Below are 14,158 nucleotides of genomic sequence, written 5' to 3' on the forward strand. Positions count from 1 at the left end.
TGTCAGCCATTAGCAAACACGCATTTTGGCGCCCCTTTGTAATGTTGAAGGCATAGGCGGAGATAGACTTGGAAGTCTGGAGGGGCACAATGATGATGATGTCAATTCATATATATATATATACACATTAGATCAGTCGACTCCACCTTTGACGCTAGACCCCCCTCCCCCGTATCTCCGTCCATGGTTACGCAAATCCGGATACTATAAAATTCATGTACGATAAACAGCTTAGACCCCATACGAGATTCATCGAAAGACTGGTTATTTGTGGAGATGAAGATTATAAGGAAGAAAATTCATCACTGCCCCCACGGGGACTCGAACCCCGGTCTCTCGCTTGCCGGTCGAATGCTCTACCATCTAAGCTATGGAAGCAGATAGAAAATTTCAACCTTGGAGCGTATATATATATATATGTTGAAAGACACCGTACATGGACGGCGTCAACAATCAACTAATAGCTCGTGAATGACACTCCAAGGTTGAAATATTCTACCCGCTTCCATAGCTTAGATGGTAGAGCACTCGTCCGGCAAGCGAGAGACCGGGATTCGAGTCCCTGTGGGGGCAGTGATGAACTTTCTTCCTTGTAATCTTCATCTCCACAAATAACCAGTCTTTCGATGAATCTTGTATTAACAAGTGGAGAGGACGTTTCTATAAACTTAGTGCTCCTTTCACACGAGCACTAAGTTTGAAATTCGTGCATAAAAACAATTTTTTCGCAAATTTTTGTAATTATTTTTCTCCTTTAACTTTGATGCAGAGAGAGAGAGTACCCATAGGCAACCTAGAGCCATAAAACTATGGGGCTCTAGATTAAACCATTCTTCGGTGGTTTAATTTAGAGCCCCATAGAATATGGGTATAAAGATGCCTTCATTCGGATCTTCACAAGTAGTCGATGGGAGAAAATATCTTAAAATATTTTCAAAAGATTTTGAAAAAAAAAAAAAATCTGTCTTTTCGGAAAAATATGAAAGAAAAATTTCAAAAACATCTAATGTTCGAAAAATCCAATCCAAAACATCGATGTTCCAAAAAAAATCAGGAGATATCAGCATCAATATAAGCTCGATGGATATCAGAGTTTGCAAGTAGAAAAAAAGGGGAGTGGTGGAGACTTTCAAAATGTCTGTGCTTAGAAATATTCGCATCACAATTCTGTCTTAGGCCGGGATTACAGTATAAAAGTTTTGTAAAAGCTCTTTAATAAAACATGGAAAGTTCAATCAATAAGATCACGGTTGCATTTGCTTGAATGCAACCGATGCGCCTATATTGGTTGAATTTTGCAACTTTTATAAAACTTTATAGTGTAATCCCGGTCTTAAGCCCGGATTACACTATGGGGGGGGGGGGGTTTCCGATGATGCTTAATCACGTCATCAACCACTCTTTATGAAAATATGAAATATTCTTACGGGGGGGGGGGGGTTCGGATTTCTTGACTTTTGATGACAAGGGGGGATTTGAAGGTTGCTTGCATCATCAACCACCCCTTTTTGAAGATATGAAATATTCTAAGCTGCTGACGGAGGGGAAGTGGGGGGGGGGTCACAAATGACTGAAAATCTACTTACGTAATACTTGAACGGCCCCTAATGGCAGTTTACTCAGTGTGCCAAAAACGACAAAAATCTTTCGCTAGTTTGTGGGAACCTCAACTAACATTCTCCCTAATGATAAATCCCTTACAGAGCCACTTTAGCGATCTTTTCACGGATCCTTCAATTGAGGGATCCTAAGTGCTCTGCAACTGTGCAACGCATCATTCAAGCGATCCGTAATTATGCCACGGATCACTTGAGTAATCTGGGAATGTTCTGTGGGTAACTTGAGTGATGTAGAACCACACTGGGGGGGAGGGGGCGCGCTTAAGCAGGCCATCTTAAGAGCACCATGGGGCCCCCGGGCCAAGTGGTTTTTCTGAGGCCCTACCAGGTAAATTACAGAAAATTTCAATCAAATCTCATTTTGTGAGGCCCCTCTTCTCTTGAGGTGCCCGGGTAGGCCCATACGTTAAGACGGCACTGCGCTTAAGTACTCTAAAATTGTGCCACATGTCACTCAAGGGATCTCTAAATGTGCCACGGATCGTTTAAATGTTCTGGAACTGTCGCGGGTTACTTAAGTGATCTTTGAATGTCCCACGGACCACTTAAATGCTCTGGAATCGTACCACGGTCCACGGGTCATTTAAGCGATCTGCAAAAATGTGCCGCAAAGTTCATTTTTACTAAATTGGATTTGAAGGGGGGCGAACCACACACCACATAACCTTTAGGGCCACATTTGTTCCGCGGTTCAAGGGTTTAACATGTATGGCTTAAAGAGTGGGTCGCAGTGAATTTCTTAAAGAGAAATTTTGAGTTCTCACCATCGAGCTTATATTATATAAACTCAATGGTTCTTACCCTTCAAATAGTATTGAAATTAACAGAAATCGATTATAATAACACACATATGAAGGTATTTTCTTTCGAAATTTCAATTTTTTTTTAAAAAGTATTACATTAAAAAAAAAAAAAAATTCGTCTGGGGGGGGGGGGGGTGGAGGAGCACGAGTCTCCTATGCCCCCCTTCCGTACGATTGTTGGAGGTTTGGGGAAGTGCTGACGAAATCTTGCTGACAAGGGGAGGGTCAAAAATGGCTAAAAACTTGCTGACGTAATACTTTAACAGCCCCTTACATAAGGTTTTCGTTTGTAATGTTGACATCGGTGGATAAAGCATTATTGGTGAAGTTGTTTTACCTCAGCCACGAATTCCCGGCGTTTCGGACACAGAAGATATCGAAGAAAGGTTCGGTAGCGGTCCAATCACTCCTTATCTGCTTTCATGCAACATCCTCTATCGACAAAAATTTAAAAAATTTTCAAAAATTCAGGGTGTACGGTTAGCCCATTTCTAAATTTTCCTGTTACTGCTGTCTTCATTGTGATGTTGACATTGGTGGATGAAACACTATCACCAGCTGAAGTTTTACAAACGTTTTGGACACAGAGATTAAAAAAATGCTGCCTGACAGTTGAGTGGTTAGGGAGCTAGCTTCTGGCTGCGAAAGTCTGGGTTCGGATCCCGGTTCAGACATGGATGTCTAACAAATTCCCTAGACGGATCACTTAGGAATATGTGATTATTAAAATAAAAAGTTCAGGTCCTAATGCTCCTACCGGACTGGTTTATATAAGCGTCCTCTAAAGACAAAAATTTGATTTTTCCTGTTCTAAAAATATCTCCTCTTCCCGAGAATAGCTTTGTTTTGCTAACTGCATTCGCACAGGGCAGCAACCAGATAATTCATCAGTCACGGTAAACACATATTTTGGCACCCTCTGTGCGATGCAGGAGCAGTCAAAGGGTGAATTTCATGCCTTCTCTAGTAAAAAATCCCGGGGCACCAGCTCTGCATTTACAATTTCATGGGACACAGTGTCCCATAAAATTGTCAGGGTGTCACACTCTGTACAATGCATATATATGTACTGATCAACATCCATGGCCCATCCACATCCTTGAGCTGAACCCGTAGACTGGCAACTTTTGGTGAGGTTCCCCCCCCTCCCATAATAAATAGATTAACTAATTATGACCTACCGCCAGTGCACTAGTCTGAACAGGGCCCCAACTATGGGTAAACAGATGGCTCTTATGTCCCGGATACTGAACCTGTGGAGGCATCGAATTCACCCTTTAGCTGCTGCTTCAACATTACTCAGACATTAGAGAGACAAACCTTGAATCCTGCAAACTACATTGCCACAAAAGGGGTCGATTTTTTATTGCCAAAATATTATTCACTTACAGTTGAAAAATGTACAGAACCAGCACTGTATAAAAATGTGTGTGCTCTTCGAAGCTGACCAAGTATCTGGTTGCAGCCCCGAGTCCAGAACTATTGGGATACCTCTAGTGTGGTGTTACTAGCATGTAAAGGCCCTGTACACAAAAGGCTTTGCTGCAGTGCATTGTAGTTGGTAATTTTATGTACACTGCTCAAAACAATTAGGGGAGCACATGGTTTTAACAAAATTACGCAAAGATATACACCGATAAGTAACATAAAATGAATCATCCATAATTTGAAGCCTAGCAGGAAACGGAAGAAGAAAACTTCATATGCAAATCAAAGTTCATGACGTCAAAAACCAGAAAAAGGAGATAGGGCAGAAATCGGGATGTTGCAGAAACGTCTGTTTTACTGCAGTAACTGTTAAATTCGATTGCGTAGTATTTTTTTTTTTAAACAAGGTGACTTGAGGATGTCTCAACAACGTGATTTACCGGAATCCATGGCATGGCGTGTTATAGGCAGACTGGAATCCGCGCAAACACAACGTAGTGTCGCGGACGCTGTTGGAGTCGCCAGAAGTGTTGTTGCAAGGCTGTGGAATCGATTCCAAGAAACAGGAAATGTTAGACGTCGACCAGGGCAAGGTCGGCCACGCGCCACTACAGCAACTGATCACCGGTATGTACGGTTAACAACCCGTCGAAAGAGAACAGAGAATGCTACGCAGCTGCAAAGACGGTTGCTCTTGGCAACAGGACGAAGGGTGTCCAGCCAAACAGTACGTAATCGGCTTCATGAGGGAGGGCTCTATGCACGTAGGCCAATGGTCTGCATTCCGTTGACCCCACGCCACCGTGCGGCCCGAAGAAGATGGGCTGCTGAACATCGAGATTGGGAGCAACATGATTGGAGCCAAGTGCTGTTTACAGACGAGTCCCGATTCAGTCTGGAGTGTGACACCCGACGTGTTCTGGTATGGAGGGACAGGGGCACTCGAAATAACCCCGCATTCGTTCGTGAAAGGTCACAATACAGACGAGCTGGTTGGATGGTATGGGGTGGAATCAGCGGACCTGCATATCATTCGGAATGGCACTTTGACGGCCCGAAGGTATGCAGACGAGATACTGCGACCTCATGTCATCCCCTTACGCTGGAGCCATTGGAGATTCCTTTGTTTTCCAGGATGATAATGCCCGACCGCATAGAGCTCGTCTGGTGGAGAACATGCTTGAAGCTGAAACAATACAGCGTATGGAATGGCCAGCGTGCTCTCCTGACCGGAATCCAATCGAGCATGTTTGGGACATGCTCGGACGACGCATTGCTGCGCGACCAAGGCCGCCTGTTACTGTCCGAGACTTGCAGATTGCACTTCTTGAGGAGTGGAACAGTATTCCCCAAAGTCTGATCGATAACCTCATCGCATCCATGGCAAACAGGTGTGCAGCAGTCTTAGCTGTTCGAGGAGACCACACGCCCTATTAAAACTCAGGCATCATGTCTAAACAGTACTTTATTTTTATCGTTCACATGTAACCAAATTGTTGCCCTAAATCATCTTTTCATGTTTTTTCCATATTTTCAAAGAATTAAAGCTTAATTCCAAATTTTTTTTACGTCTTTTTTCTGTATTGCGCATTGATACGCGTGTACTATCCATTGTATGCCAATACGTGGCTGTCTCGCACGGTTTTCTTCACTTTTTTTGCTTGCTCCCCTAATTGTTTTGAGCAGTGTATTTTGGTTGTGGGGTCCAATGAGAGCTTGCCACCACTCCTCTAGAGGAATGACCAGCTGGTAAGTGCATCAACATGCATAATGGGCCGCTAATGGCTCCATTCTATTCCATTTGCTTCATCATCTGTACATAGAAGACCTTCTAAACAGTGTCAGAGAGCCCCCACCCCAAGATGAAAATAAATCTGCTTAACAATAATCATTCTTTCAAAAATAATTAATGGAGGGAGCAGTATGCATTCTAGACACTTTTTTCATACGGAGCACAACTCAGGTATATCACCATGGGCAATTTACTATCTAGTGAGTTGTACTGGAAATGTAAGTGCATGTACCTAACAGTCTGAGTGTATCTGATTTTTCATTGGTGCCATCTAAATTTCAAAAGTGAAGTGTAATGACCGAATATTAGTACTGTTTGTAGGCCTGTTGCTCTCTGTGGCAATACTTTTTAACGGGGAGATCGGCTCGCATTTGCAACTCAAAGTTGGGAACCACAGAAAACCAACTTCAGCCGACCACAACTATGGTTTAACCCGGGTCCCCACGATGCAAGTCTGTCACTATGACCACTCGACTACCATAGCGGCATTCTATTCTAGGCCCTCTGGCTATAAGCTCTCTCTCTCTCTTTTTTCCTAGCACAACTCAGGTCTATTGCCATAGGCAATTTCCTACCTAGTGAGCTGTGCCGGAAATGTAAGTGTGTGTGCCTAACAGTCTGAGTGCGTATCTAGTGTTGTGTATGATTTTTCAGTGCTGCCATTTATATCTCAGAAGTGAAGTGAGTGATGCGTAGTGACTGAATATTTGTACTGTTTGTAGGACTGCTGCTCTCTGTGGCGAGACTTTTTAATGGGGAGATCGGCTCGCATTTGCGCCTCGAAGTTGGGAACCACAGAAAACCAACTGGTTTATGGCTATAAGCATGTGGGCCCATGCGTTAAGACTTTGGAGAAGGTATAAAGGGTATGCAAAACTCTCTCTTGCATACCTTCTCTAAGGTTAAGACGGCCCATATACCTTCGATAAGTTCTTGCACTGACGGTGCATAAATAGTTTGCGAAAGAGGCATATGAAATATTAATTTAAATATCTATCGTACATAAAACTAAGTTTTTTTCTAGAAATCAACGTTAAAGCTGATAGCATATCAAAAACAATTTTCCAACAATAGCTTTGACAAAAAATAATTTTTCCATGTCTTACTTCTATGTTAATTCTGTTCTCAGATGGCAAAATGTAATAAGCCACTTTTTCAAAATTTCACGAGGGCAAATTTGTAAACAATATTTTGTAAAAATGTGATACTGTGGCTTTTTGACTTATTGCAATTTGTCTCCATTGGTTCCTCATAAACTGAGAGATGGGCAAAATTTTGACGAACAAGATACCAGAATGTGAACAACTCAATTTTTTGGGAAAAGTGACTTGACATTTTGCCATCCTGACCACAGAATTAAATTAGTAAACTTCCACACCATATTCCAACTTTTACAATGGGTAAAAACTGAAAAGAAAAATTCAATTTTTCTAAACAATTTTATAGTATGAAAAAAAAAGTAGGACAAAACCTGTATCACAGTCTCACGCATTTAAAATTGCAAAGTAGAAAATCTGAATTTCAGTCATATAAAATATAAATAGCTGACACATACCAGAGTAACAAAACCATGAAGCACCTAAAATAAATAAATTTATTTCTTTGGAAAAAGTACAGACATATATATACATAAGCTCATGTTTAAAAAAAAAACTTAATAAATTTAGAAAATCCACAAGTCAATGGGTTCTCAGGAATTAATAGACATATTTGAACTATATTCCATGGAGCAAAATGCATAAGAAACTGAATACGTAATATCACAGCAACTCAAAAAATAGTTGAAGTTTAATCAAAAGAATTTCAAAAACAATTTTCTTTTCCAACCAACAGCGTGTTCACAGTCAACGCTCATTATAGCCACTGTTCCATTACAACAACCAGTACAATAAATCTCAAATGTTTTCAAATAACAACTATCCTATATATTTTCAATATAACAACCACCCTATATAATGTTCGTTTTTCTCGAAGGAACGATGAGGCTCGTAATGATGAGCATTGACTATATTAGTTTGCACAAGTTGAGAAAATCTTTTATATTTCCGATTATTCTATCAAGATGGTGCATACATACTAAAATAAACTTTAAACAGGCTTCAAAAAACAAATACACAGCACCTCATTCAGAACCAGACTTAAAAAACCCAGTATTCTTTCAAGTTATAATTGATCCTATTATAAAAATATCAGTAGGGGGGGGGGGGGGGGAGAAGCAAATAGCACCTAACTTTTGAACTTAATTTATGCTTGTACTCTTTGAGAGAATAGTATTCTTGCATAATACAATGCTTCTCTATGAACTGCTAAATACTTAGTAAGTTTAACATAAAATAATAATCAATTAATATTTTGCCCTATCTTTCCATTAAACCAGATTTTGTCTAAACCAGTGTTTCCAAAAGTTGGAAATATCGCCTCTCTGGAATGGTCCAGGGGGAAGACAGAGGTTTTGGGTACAACATAGGATTCTATGAGTTGGCATGAGTAGGGGGAGATAAGAGAAAAAAATTTCTTAAGAAGGGGCAATGGAACAAGAAGTTTGGAAAACTATGGTCTAAACTGGCTGATCTTTGGTTCCAAATAGATCAGTTAAGGGGGTTCCAATGTATTCAATCAAATGGTTTTAATCTGAAATTTTTAAAGTTTTATTATTTTTTTCTTAAAAGGTAACTTCAGCTACACAAATCAGTTTTTTTCAGCAGGCTAATCAGCTTCTGGGTTAGACTAGAAAGGAAATAATACATTGATAAATTTCAATTATAACAAACCGATCCACAAACAAAAAACAAACACATTACAGAAGAAACACTATGATAACATAAAACTTGAAAAACAATGTGAATTGTAAACAAAACTCATATTCCTCAGAGCGCTTTTCTAATTATGCATTCTTAAATTAAATAAATATATATATATTCAGGTCAACTCAGTGATTCGTCAAATTTAGACTAAAATAGTTGATTAAAAGAATAAACCACAATCCAGGACACCATTCCTTCACTAATATATTCTAACAAAAATGCCTTGTGATGCCTATAAAAAAACTAAATCTTAGCTGAATTTTTAGGGTATCAAGCACATTTTACATGATGATTCTCAAAGTAACTGTTACACTGATCATGGAATGCAGATTTCTATCAAAACTTGTTAGGGTGATTGTTGAAAATAAATAATTCTAAGTATTCACAGAATTCTTTTTACCTGCATGTTTACCTTTTCAATTAAATGATGTAAAAAAAGAAAAATTTTTTTAATTTATCTTTTGTTTCCGATTATTTAACAGCAATTTAGACAAAAAAAAAAAAGATTTCTAATTGACATTGATAAAGACTTTAAACAGAAAGTTGACAATTAAAGATTAAGATTTTTAATATAAAATTAAACAAAGAATTGACAATTAAAGATTAAGATTTTTAATATAAGATTGATACTAAGACTTTCTGATCTGGCATTGTCACATCATATACATCACAAATGTGCATATATCATGGGTCACAGCTGAAAAAGCACAGGATTTCATTGTGCGGTCTATATATATGTATTCATTTTGTCTACATCTATTTGTGTGACCATTCATGATAGGTTTTATATAAAAAAAATTTTAAGATTGGGAAGAAAAGAAAGTGTCTTTTTTTTCTCTTTTATAGGCAATTATAATATCACATAGATAAACTATACCTTTTATCAATTTGATTATAAAACTCATCATTTTATGATCAAAATTGAAAATGGCCAATAATAATTCTGTTTTTACTATGACTTCCACATAGGATGATGAACACATTCCTCTAATTTTGATGAAAATAAGTCCAACTGTTGTAATCCATTCTTTAGCATCTCACTATAGAATATAAACATAAGTGAATAAACATCAATTAGAAGTTTTTTTGATATGAATAAATAATAATCAATTCCCAGATATAAACACAGAAAAGAAGAAACTAATAAAACAAAGTCAAATATCAAAGAAAACCCTTTAAAAACAGTAAACTTTCTGTATTCCTTTTTATGGAAGAGTTGATCAACTATCAGAATTCTGACAACGACGTTTGAAGTGAACAGACATTTTCCGCTGAACAACTGAGCGGAAAAAGGTATTGGTAACAAAAATTTGGTATTCAACTCAAGTGGGAAACTCGGTCAGCGTGACTAGTTTGTTAAATATTTTTCCTCTGAAGACGACACCAATTGGTGTTGAAGTGCATTAGGATTTTTTGTATTTTCGTGTATTTGCCTTATTTGTTGGTGTCTTCTTAATATTCCTTTTTATTTGCCTTTATCATTGGTTTTTTACTGTGTAAAATATCGGATTGGCAAACACATGTACAATGATTGCAATAGAATAGAATTTCTGCAATCTGGCCATGAGCCAGTCCCACTTTTTCAGGTTGATTCTCTTCATGTGTAAAAGAGAAAAGCATGCCACTGCATATCTATGCACAAAAAAAAGTTTATATACAAGCTTATAATATAAATTATTTTTATATAAATGAATTTTTTTTTTCAATAACCTAATAATCCAGGAATTTTTGTCACCTAACACAATCCTGGTGCGATATGCGCTGGATTAATAGAAATCTACTGCTCAAACTTTGAATGCATTGAATGGAATAATGTTCAGAGAAAACTAATTTTTATGCATTGCATCTAACTGGGAACACGCATATAGACAACCAATACAGATATGTGCCAGTCTACCACCGTGGAGGTTGCCATCACAGTCCCAGGTTCAAACCTGGGGAGAATATAGATATTTTCCCTAACAAGCTTGAGGTGACTACCAATAGATGGCACTTTCATTTCCAATGCAGAACTCATTAATGGCAGAAATTGCAATATAGTGAAACGACCAGAGTTGGGATTGGTAGTAGTGTAGTATGTATAATAAGAAGTGAAGAGGAATATAAGCCCAGGGCAAGAGCTTCAACAACTAACTCATCTAATTTTTTGCCTATGTTACCTTTACAATGTTATACATGGTGTACACAAATCTGAAGGATTTCAGGTTTCTTTTCCCCCTTTTTTGTGTGGCTTATACACAAAGGGGCACCAAAAAAATGCCTCACATGGGTAAGAATTTTCATTCGAGCCATATCTGGTCTACTGTATTGAAAAGTTTTTTTATTTTTTATTTTTGGTGCAAGGACCATCAAGATCATGCTGCATCAGACCAGTGACTAAGTACCAAGAAGTTAATTCAGATACTGTGAGGGGAGAAGAATAATGCGTGAACAATTGTGGATTCATATTTTTCTTTTATACTTGAAAACAGAATAAAGGACTTATAACCTATATATGCCATCTGCACATCATAATTGTTTTTTACACCATCTATTGAACATTGAGAGAATTTATGATTTTCCATCTTGAGACTGAATATTCAGATTCAGTCTTCCTAATATGACATTTAATATCAACCGAGATACCTGCTGTTAAATTTTGTTTCAAAATAGTAGATTCTAGATTGAAAAAAAAAAAAGAGTTGATGAAGGAACTCAATGTAGGGGAAAAAGTTTAAGAACAACCGAAAAACTGCTACATCTTGACAACTTGCGCTTGTAGGGCATAAAAATTTTAGAATGACAACTACTAGTGGAACTAAACATTTTCCAGTAAAATAATTTTGATGAGTGCTGCCTATTTCAAGAAAAATTTTTATGAAATTATAGAAAAAATCAAAACCTAGAAAAAAGTATAAGGACACACATGTTTTCTTTCCCAGAAAACATTTGGGGAAAGAAATTTGCATTTTTCTGAAGTTTGTCTATAATGTGCTGACACTGTTTTGATCAATAATGTGCTGTGAAATCAATTTTTTTTCTGAAAGTGTGAAAGTGCCAAAGACAACATAATTGTTGTACCTTGAAGGGATGAAAAGTTTGTTTTCAGAGAAAATGTGATGTCTGAATGTCTGATCATGAAATTGCTAGAAGAATTAAAAGATTGATGACTGTTGGTTAGTTTCATAAATGAGCTTGAAAATTATTGACTGAAAACTTACATAAGAAGGCTTCTTTCTGTTATCATAAGTCAAAAAAGACAATTATTTAGTTTTTACATGAAAAAAAATTCTCTGTACAAGTCGAACAGTGTGTAATGTGTCCAACAATCCAGATGTCCAGAGCCGCAAACCTTCCATTATAAAACAGTACAAGAAAAAACAGTTCATTTCGCCAAAACACACACATATCTTTTGGTGCCAAGTGGAACGATGTTCTCTCGGATGAGAAGTTCAATTTAGATGGATCTGATGGTTTTAAATATTACAAGCATGACCTACACGTGACAGACCCATATTTTCGAAATGGGTAGAATGCCAATTCTGAGGTGGATCAGTGATGGCTTAGAGCAACAGGCCTACATTGTACAATTAATTAATCATTATACTTCACTCATAATTAGAAAAAATTATGGCAGATGGTAGCACTAAACATGACAAGTATTACACAGAAACAAACTTCACACTAGGTTAACAACAGGTATATGCACATTCTGGCATGTACCAATTCATTAGAAATTCTGTAGAGGAGCATGTACAAAGTGCATGTACAGTTAAGTAGTGATGGTTTGGGGAGGGTTTGCATAGGAAAAACTCCAATCACATTCATAAGCTACAAAATAAACTCAAAGGCATATATCAAGTTATTTTTGGCAGAAAATCTACTACCTGAGACACCTCTTATAACTTCTGGACAGCATTTGTTTCAACAGGACAATGCTTCTGCACATGTTTCAAAGTCTACAAAGTCTTGAAATCAATTTGATGGAACTCATTGACTGGCCAGCCAGAAGTCCTGATCTGAAATCTGTTGACAACTTATGGGACTTTCAGATGATTATAATATTGATTTTCTTTTTAAATTTTATTACTGTCGCATATTATGATCTGGCTATTGGCGAGTATTGCTTATGTGTGAATCTGTATATACATATTAATATTTCTGTTTATTATTTTGAAGATATTTAATAAAACTTCCAGATGCACCCATCCTCTAGGAATGCGTCAATATCTCACTGAGATGGAAAGCCTGATATGTTTGGTCTTTAAAGTCAAAGACAACTTACCGGGTATTTTGGCACGAAAAGTGTGTAAGGAAATGGTACAGAGTACAAAAATAAACATGACCTCATGGCAGCAATCAAACAGGCTTGGAAGAAGATTCCACGGCAAGTTATTTATGACTTAATCTTGATTGATGGCATCCAGAATAACAAAGATTATAGAGAATAGGGGCAAATTTTTTTTGATTAATAAAACGATTTTGTGCATAATTTTCCAGTGCCTTTATACTTTTTATAGGTGTTGACCTTCACTATAAATTCAACAATTTTTTCGTGAGACAGTGTCATACTCAAATTTTTTTCATTGGAAAATGCTTAGTTATACTTATAATAAACATTCTAAAATTTTCATATATTTACACATCAACAGGTTTGCGAGATATAATTTCTTAGTTGTCCTTAAACTTTTTTCCAGTACCTTAGCATAGGGACAAAAGTGGAATTTCCAAACAATTGATAACTGAAAAATATATTTTATACATAACATCTCTTTTGTCACACTATCGTAAGGCAGATTACAAAAATACTGGATAGAATGAGTAGAAGAAAAACTTGCCTATTGTCTGAATCAAGAAAAAATTTCTTCAGTCTCGAAACAGTGAAATCATCTGAGGGTGGAGGCAATGCCTAAAAAAAAGGAAAAAATCATCAAAAAACAAAAAAAAAGTTGCAAATAATGAACGAGTCAAAGCAATAGGAAAAATAACTGTTATAGATTACAGATTAAAAGGCACGTAGCTCAAATTATGTAAACAAGAGAAGCAAATTTTCCTTTAAAAAATGTTATTTCATACTAGCTTTTGAAATTCTGTCAGAATTTTGGCTGCTATACCAATCTTCCATTAATAGGATTTTATAATTTTTCAAAACGACTCATACAGTGAAACCTTTCTACAACGATATATCATCATCAACAACCATTTTCAATCCACTGCTGGAAGTAGATCTTTTCTAAATTGAGCCAAACGTCTTTCAGCGAAAGAATGCGTAATCTGAAAATATATATGATTCCCCTTTTTTTTCTTTTCGATGTATTTTCTATTGACCGAATCATTTGTTTTCAAATAAAATGGCTGAAAAACTTTCATAAAGCAGAGAGAAAAGTGGAAGTACACTTAAAAAAAAGCTTCTGAGGTGGACATGAGTTGTGACGACATGAGTTGAATTACTGTCACATGTCTCAAGTGACAGTAATTCAGATGATTTGCATGCAAATTTTTCTCAAGACATGGCTGTTTTATGTTATATTGTATGTGCATCCATATAAATGGAAAAGTTTGTCAGCCGAATCCGTATATTAGCCAAAGCAGAAAAATCACAGAAAAAATATTCATTAGCCAAAAAATTTGAAAGCTGAGATGCTTGTTAACCGAGATATTACTGTATAAGATATTTTTTAAAGAGAGATTCAACATTATATTAGTAGCGATCATCCTAATAATCATTTTGTT

The 14,158-nt window shown here is 36.9% G+C and overlaps 1 protein-coding gene across 2 annotated transcripts in view; it reads right to left on the reverse strand.

The window, feature by feature from the left end:
- Positions 1 to 7,218: 7,218 nt before the first annotated feature.
- The window catches only part of Swt1 (Swt1 RNA endoribonuclease), a 50,038-nt gene continuing 43,098 nt past the window's right edge, over positions 7,219 to 14,158 (reverse strand). The window contains exons 18-20 of one of the 2 annotated variants that reach the window (XR_016194112.1): positions 13,264 to 13,334; positions 9,324 to 9,486; positions 7,219 to 8,369 (exon numbers count right to left, since the gene is read on the reverse strand). Coding sequence is in view for 1 of the 2 variants with exons in the window: in XM_089244577.1 (XP_089100703.1) it covers positions 9,399 to 9,486; positions 13,264 to 13,334 (159 nt within the window). In the remaining variant the exon portion in view is untranslated. Of the gene's footprint in view, positions 9,487 to 13,263; positions 13,335 to 14,158 lie in introns of both variants that reach the window. The other variant, XM_089244577.1, reaches the window with a different exon arrangement.

This window comes from Pholcus phalangioides, unplaced genomic scaffold (assembly GCF_987345545.1).
Source record: "Pholcus phalangioides strain wild (caught in Gottingen) unplaced genomic scaffold, Ppha-v1.0 ptg000015l_1, whole genome shotgun sequence".
In the NCBI taxonomy this organism is placed as follows: Eukaryota; Metazoa; Arthropoda; class Arachnida; order Araneae; family Pholcidae; genus Pholcus; species Pholcus phalangioides.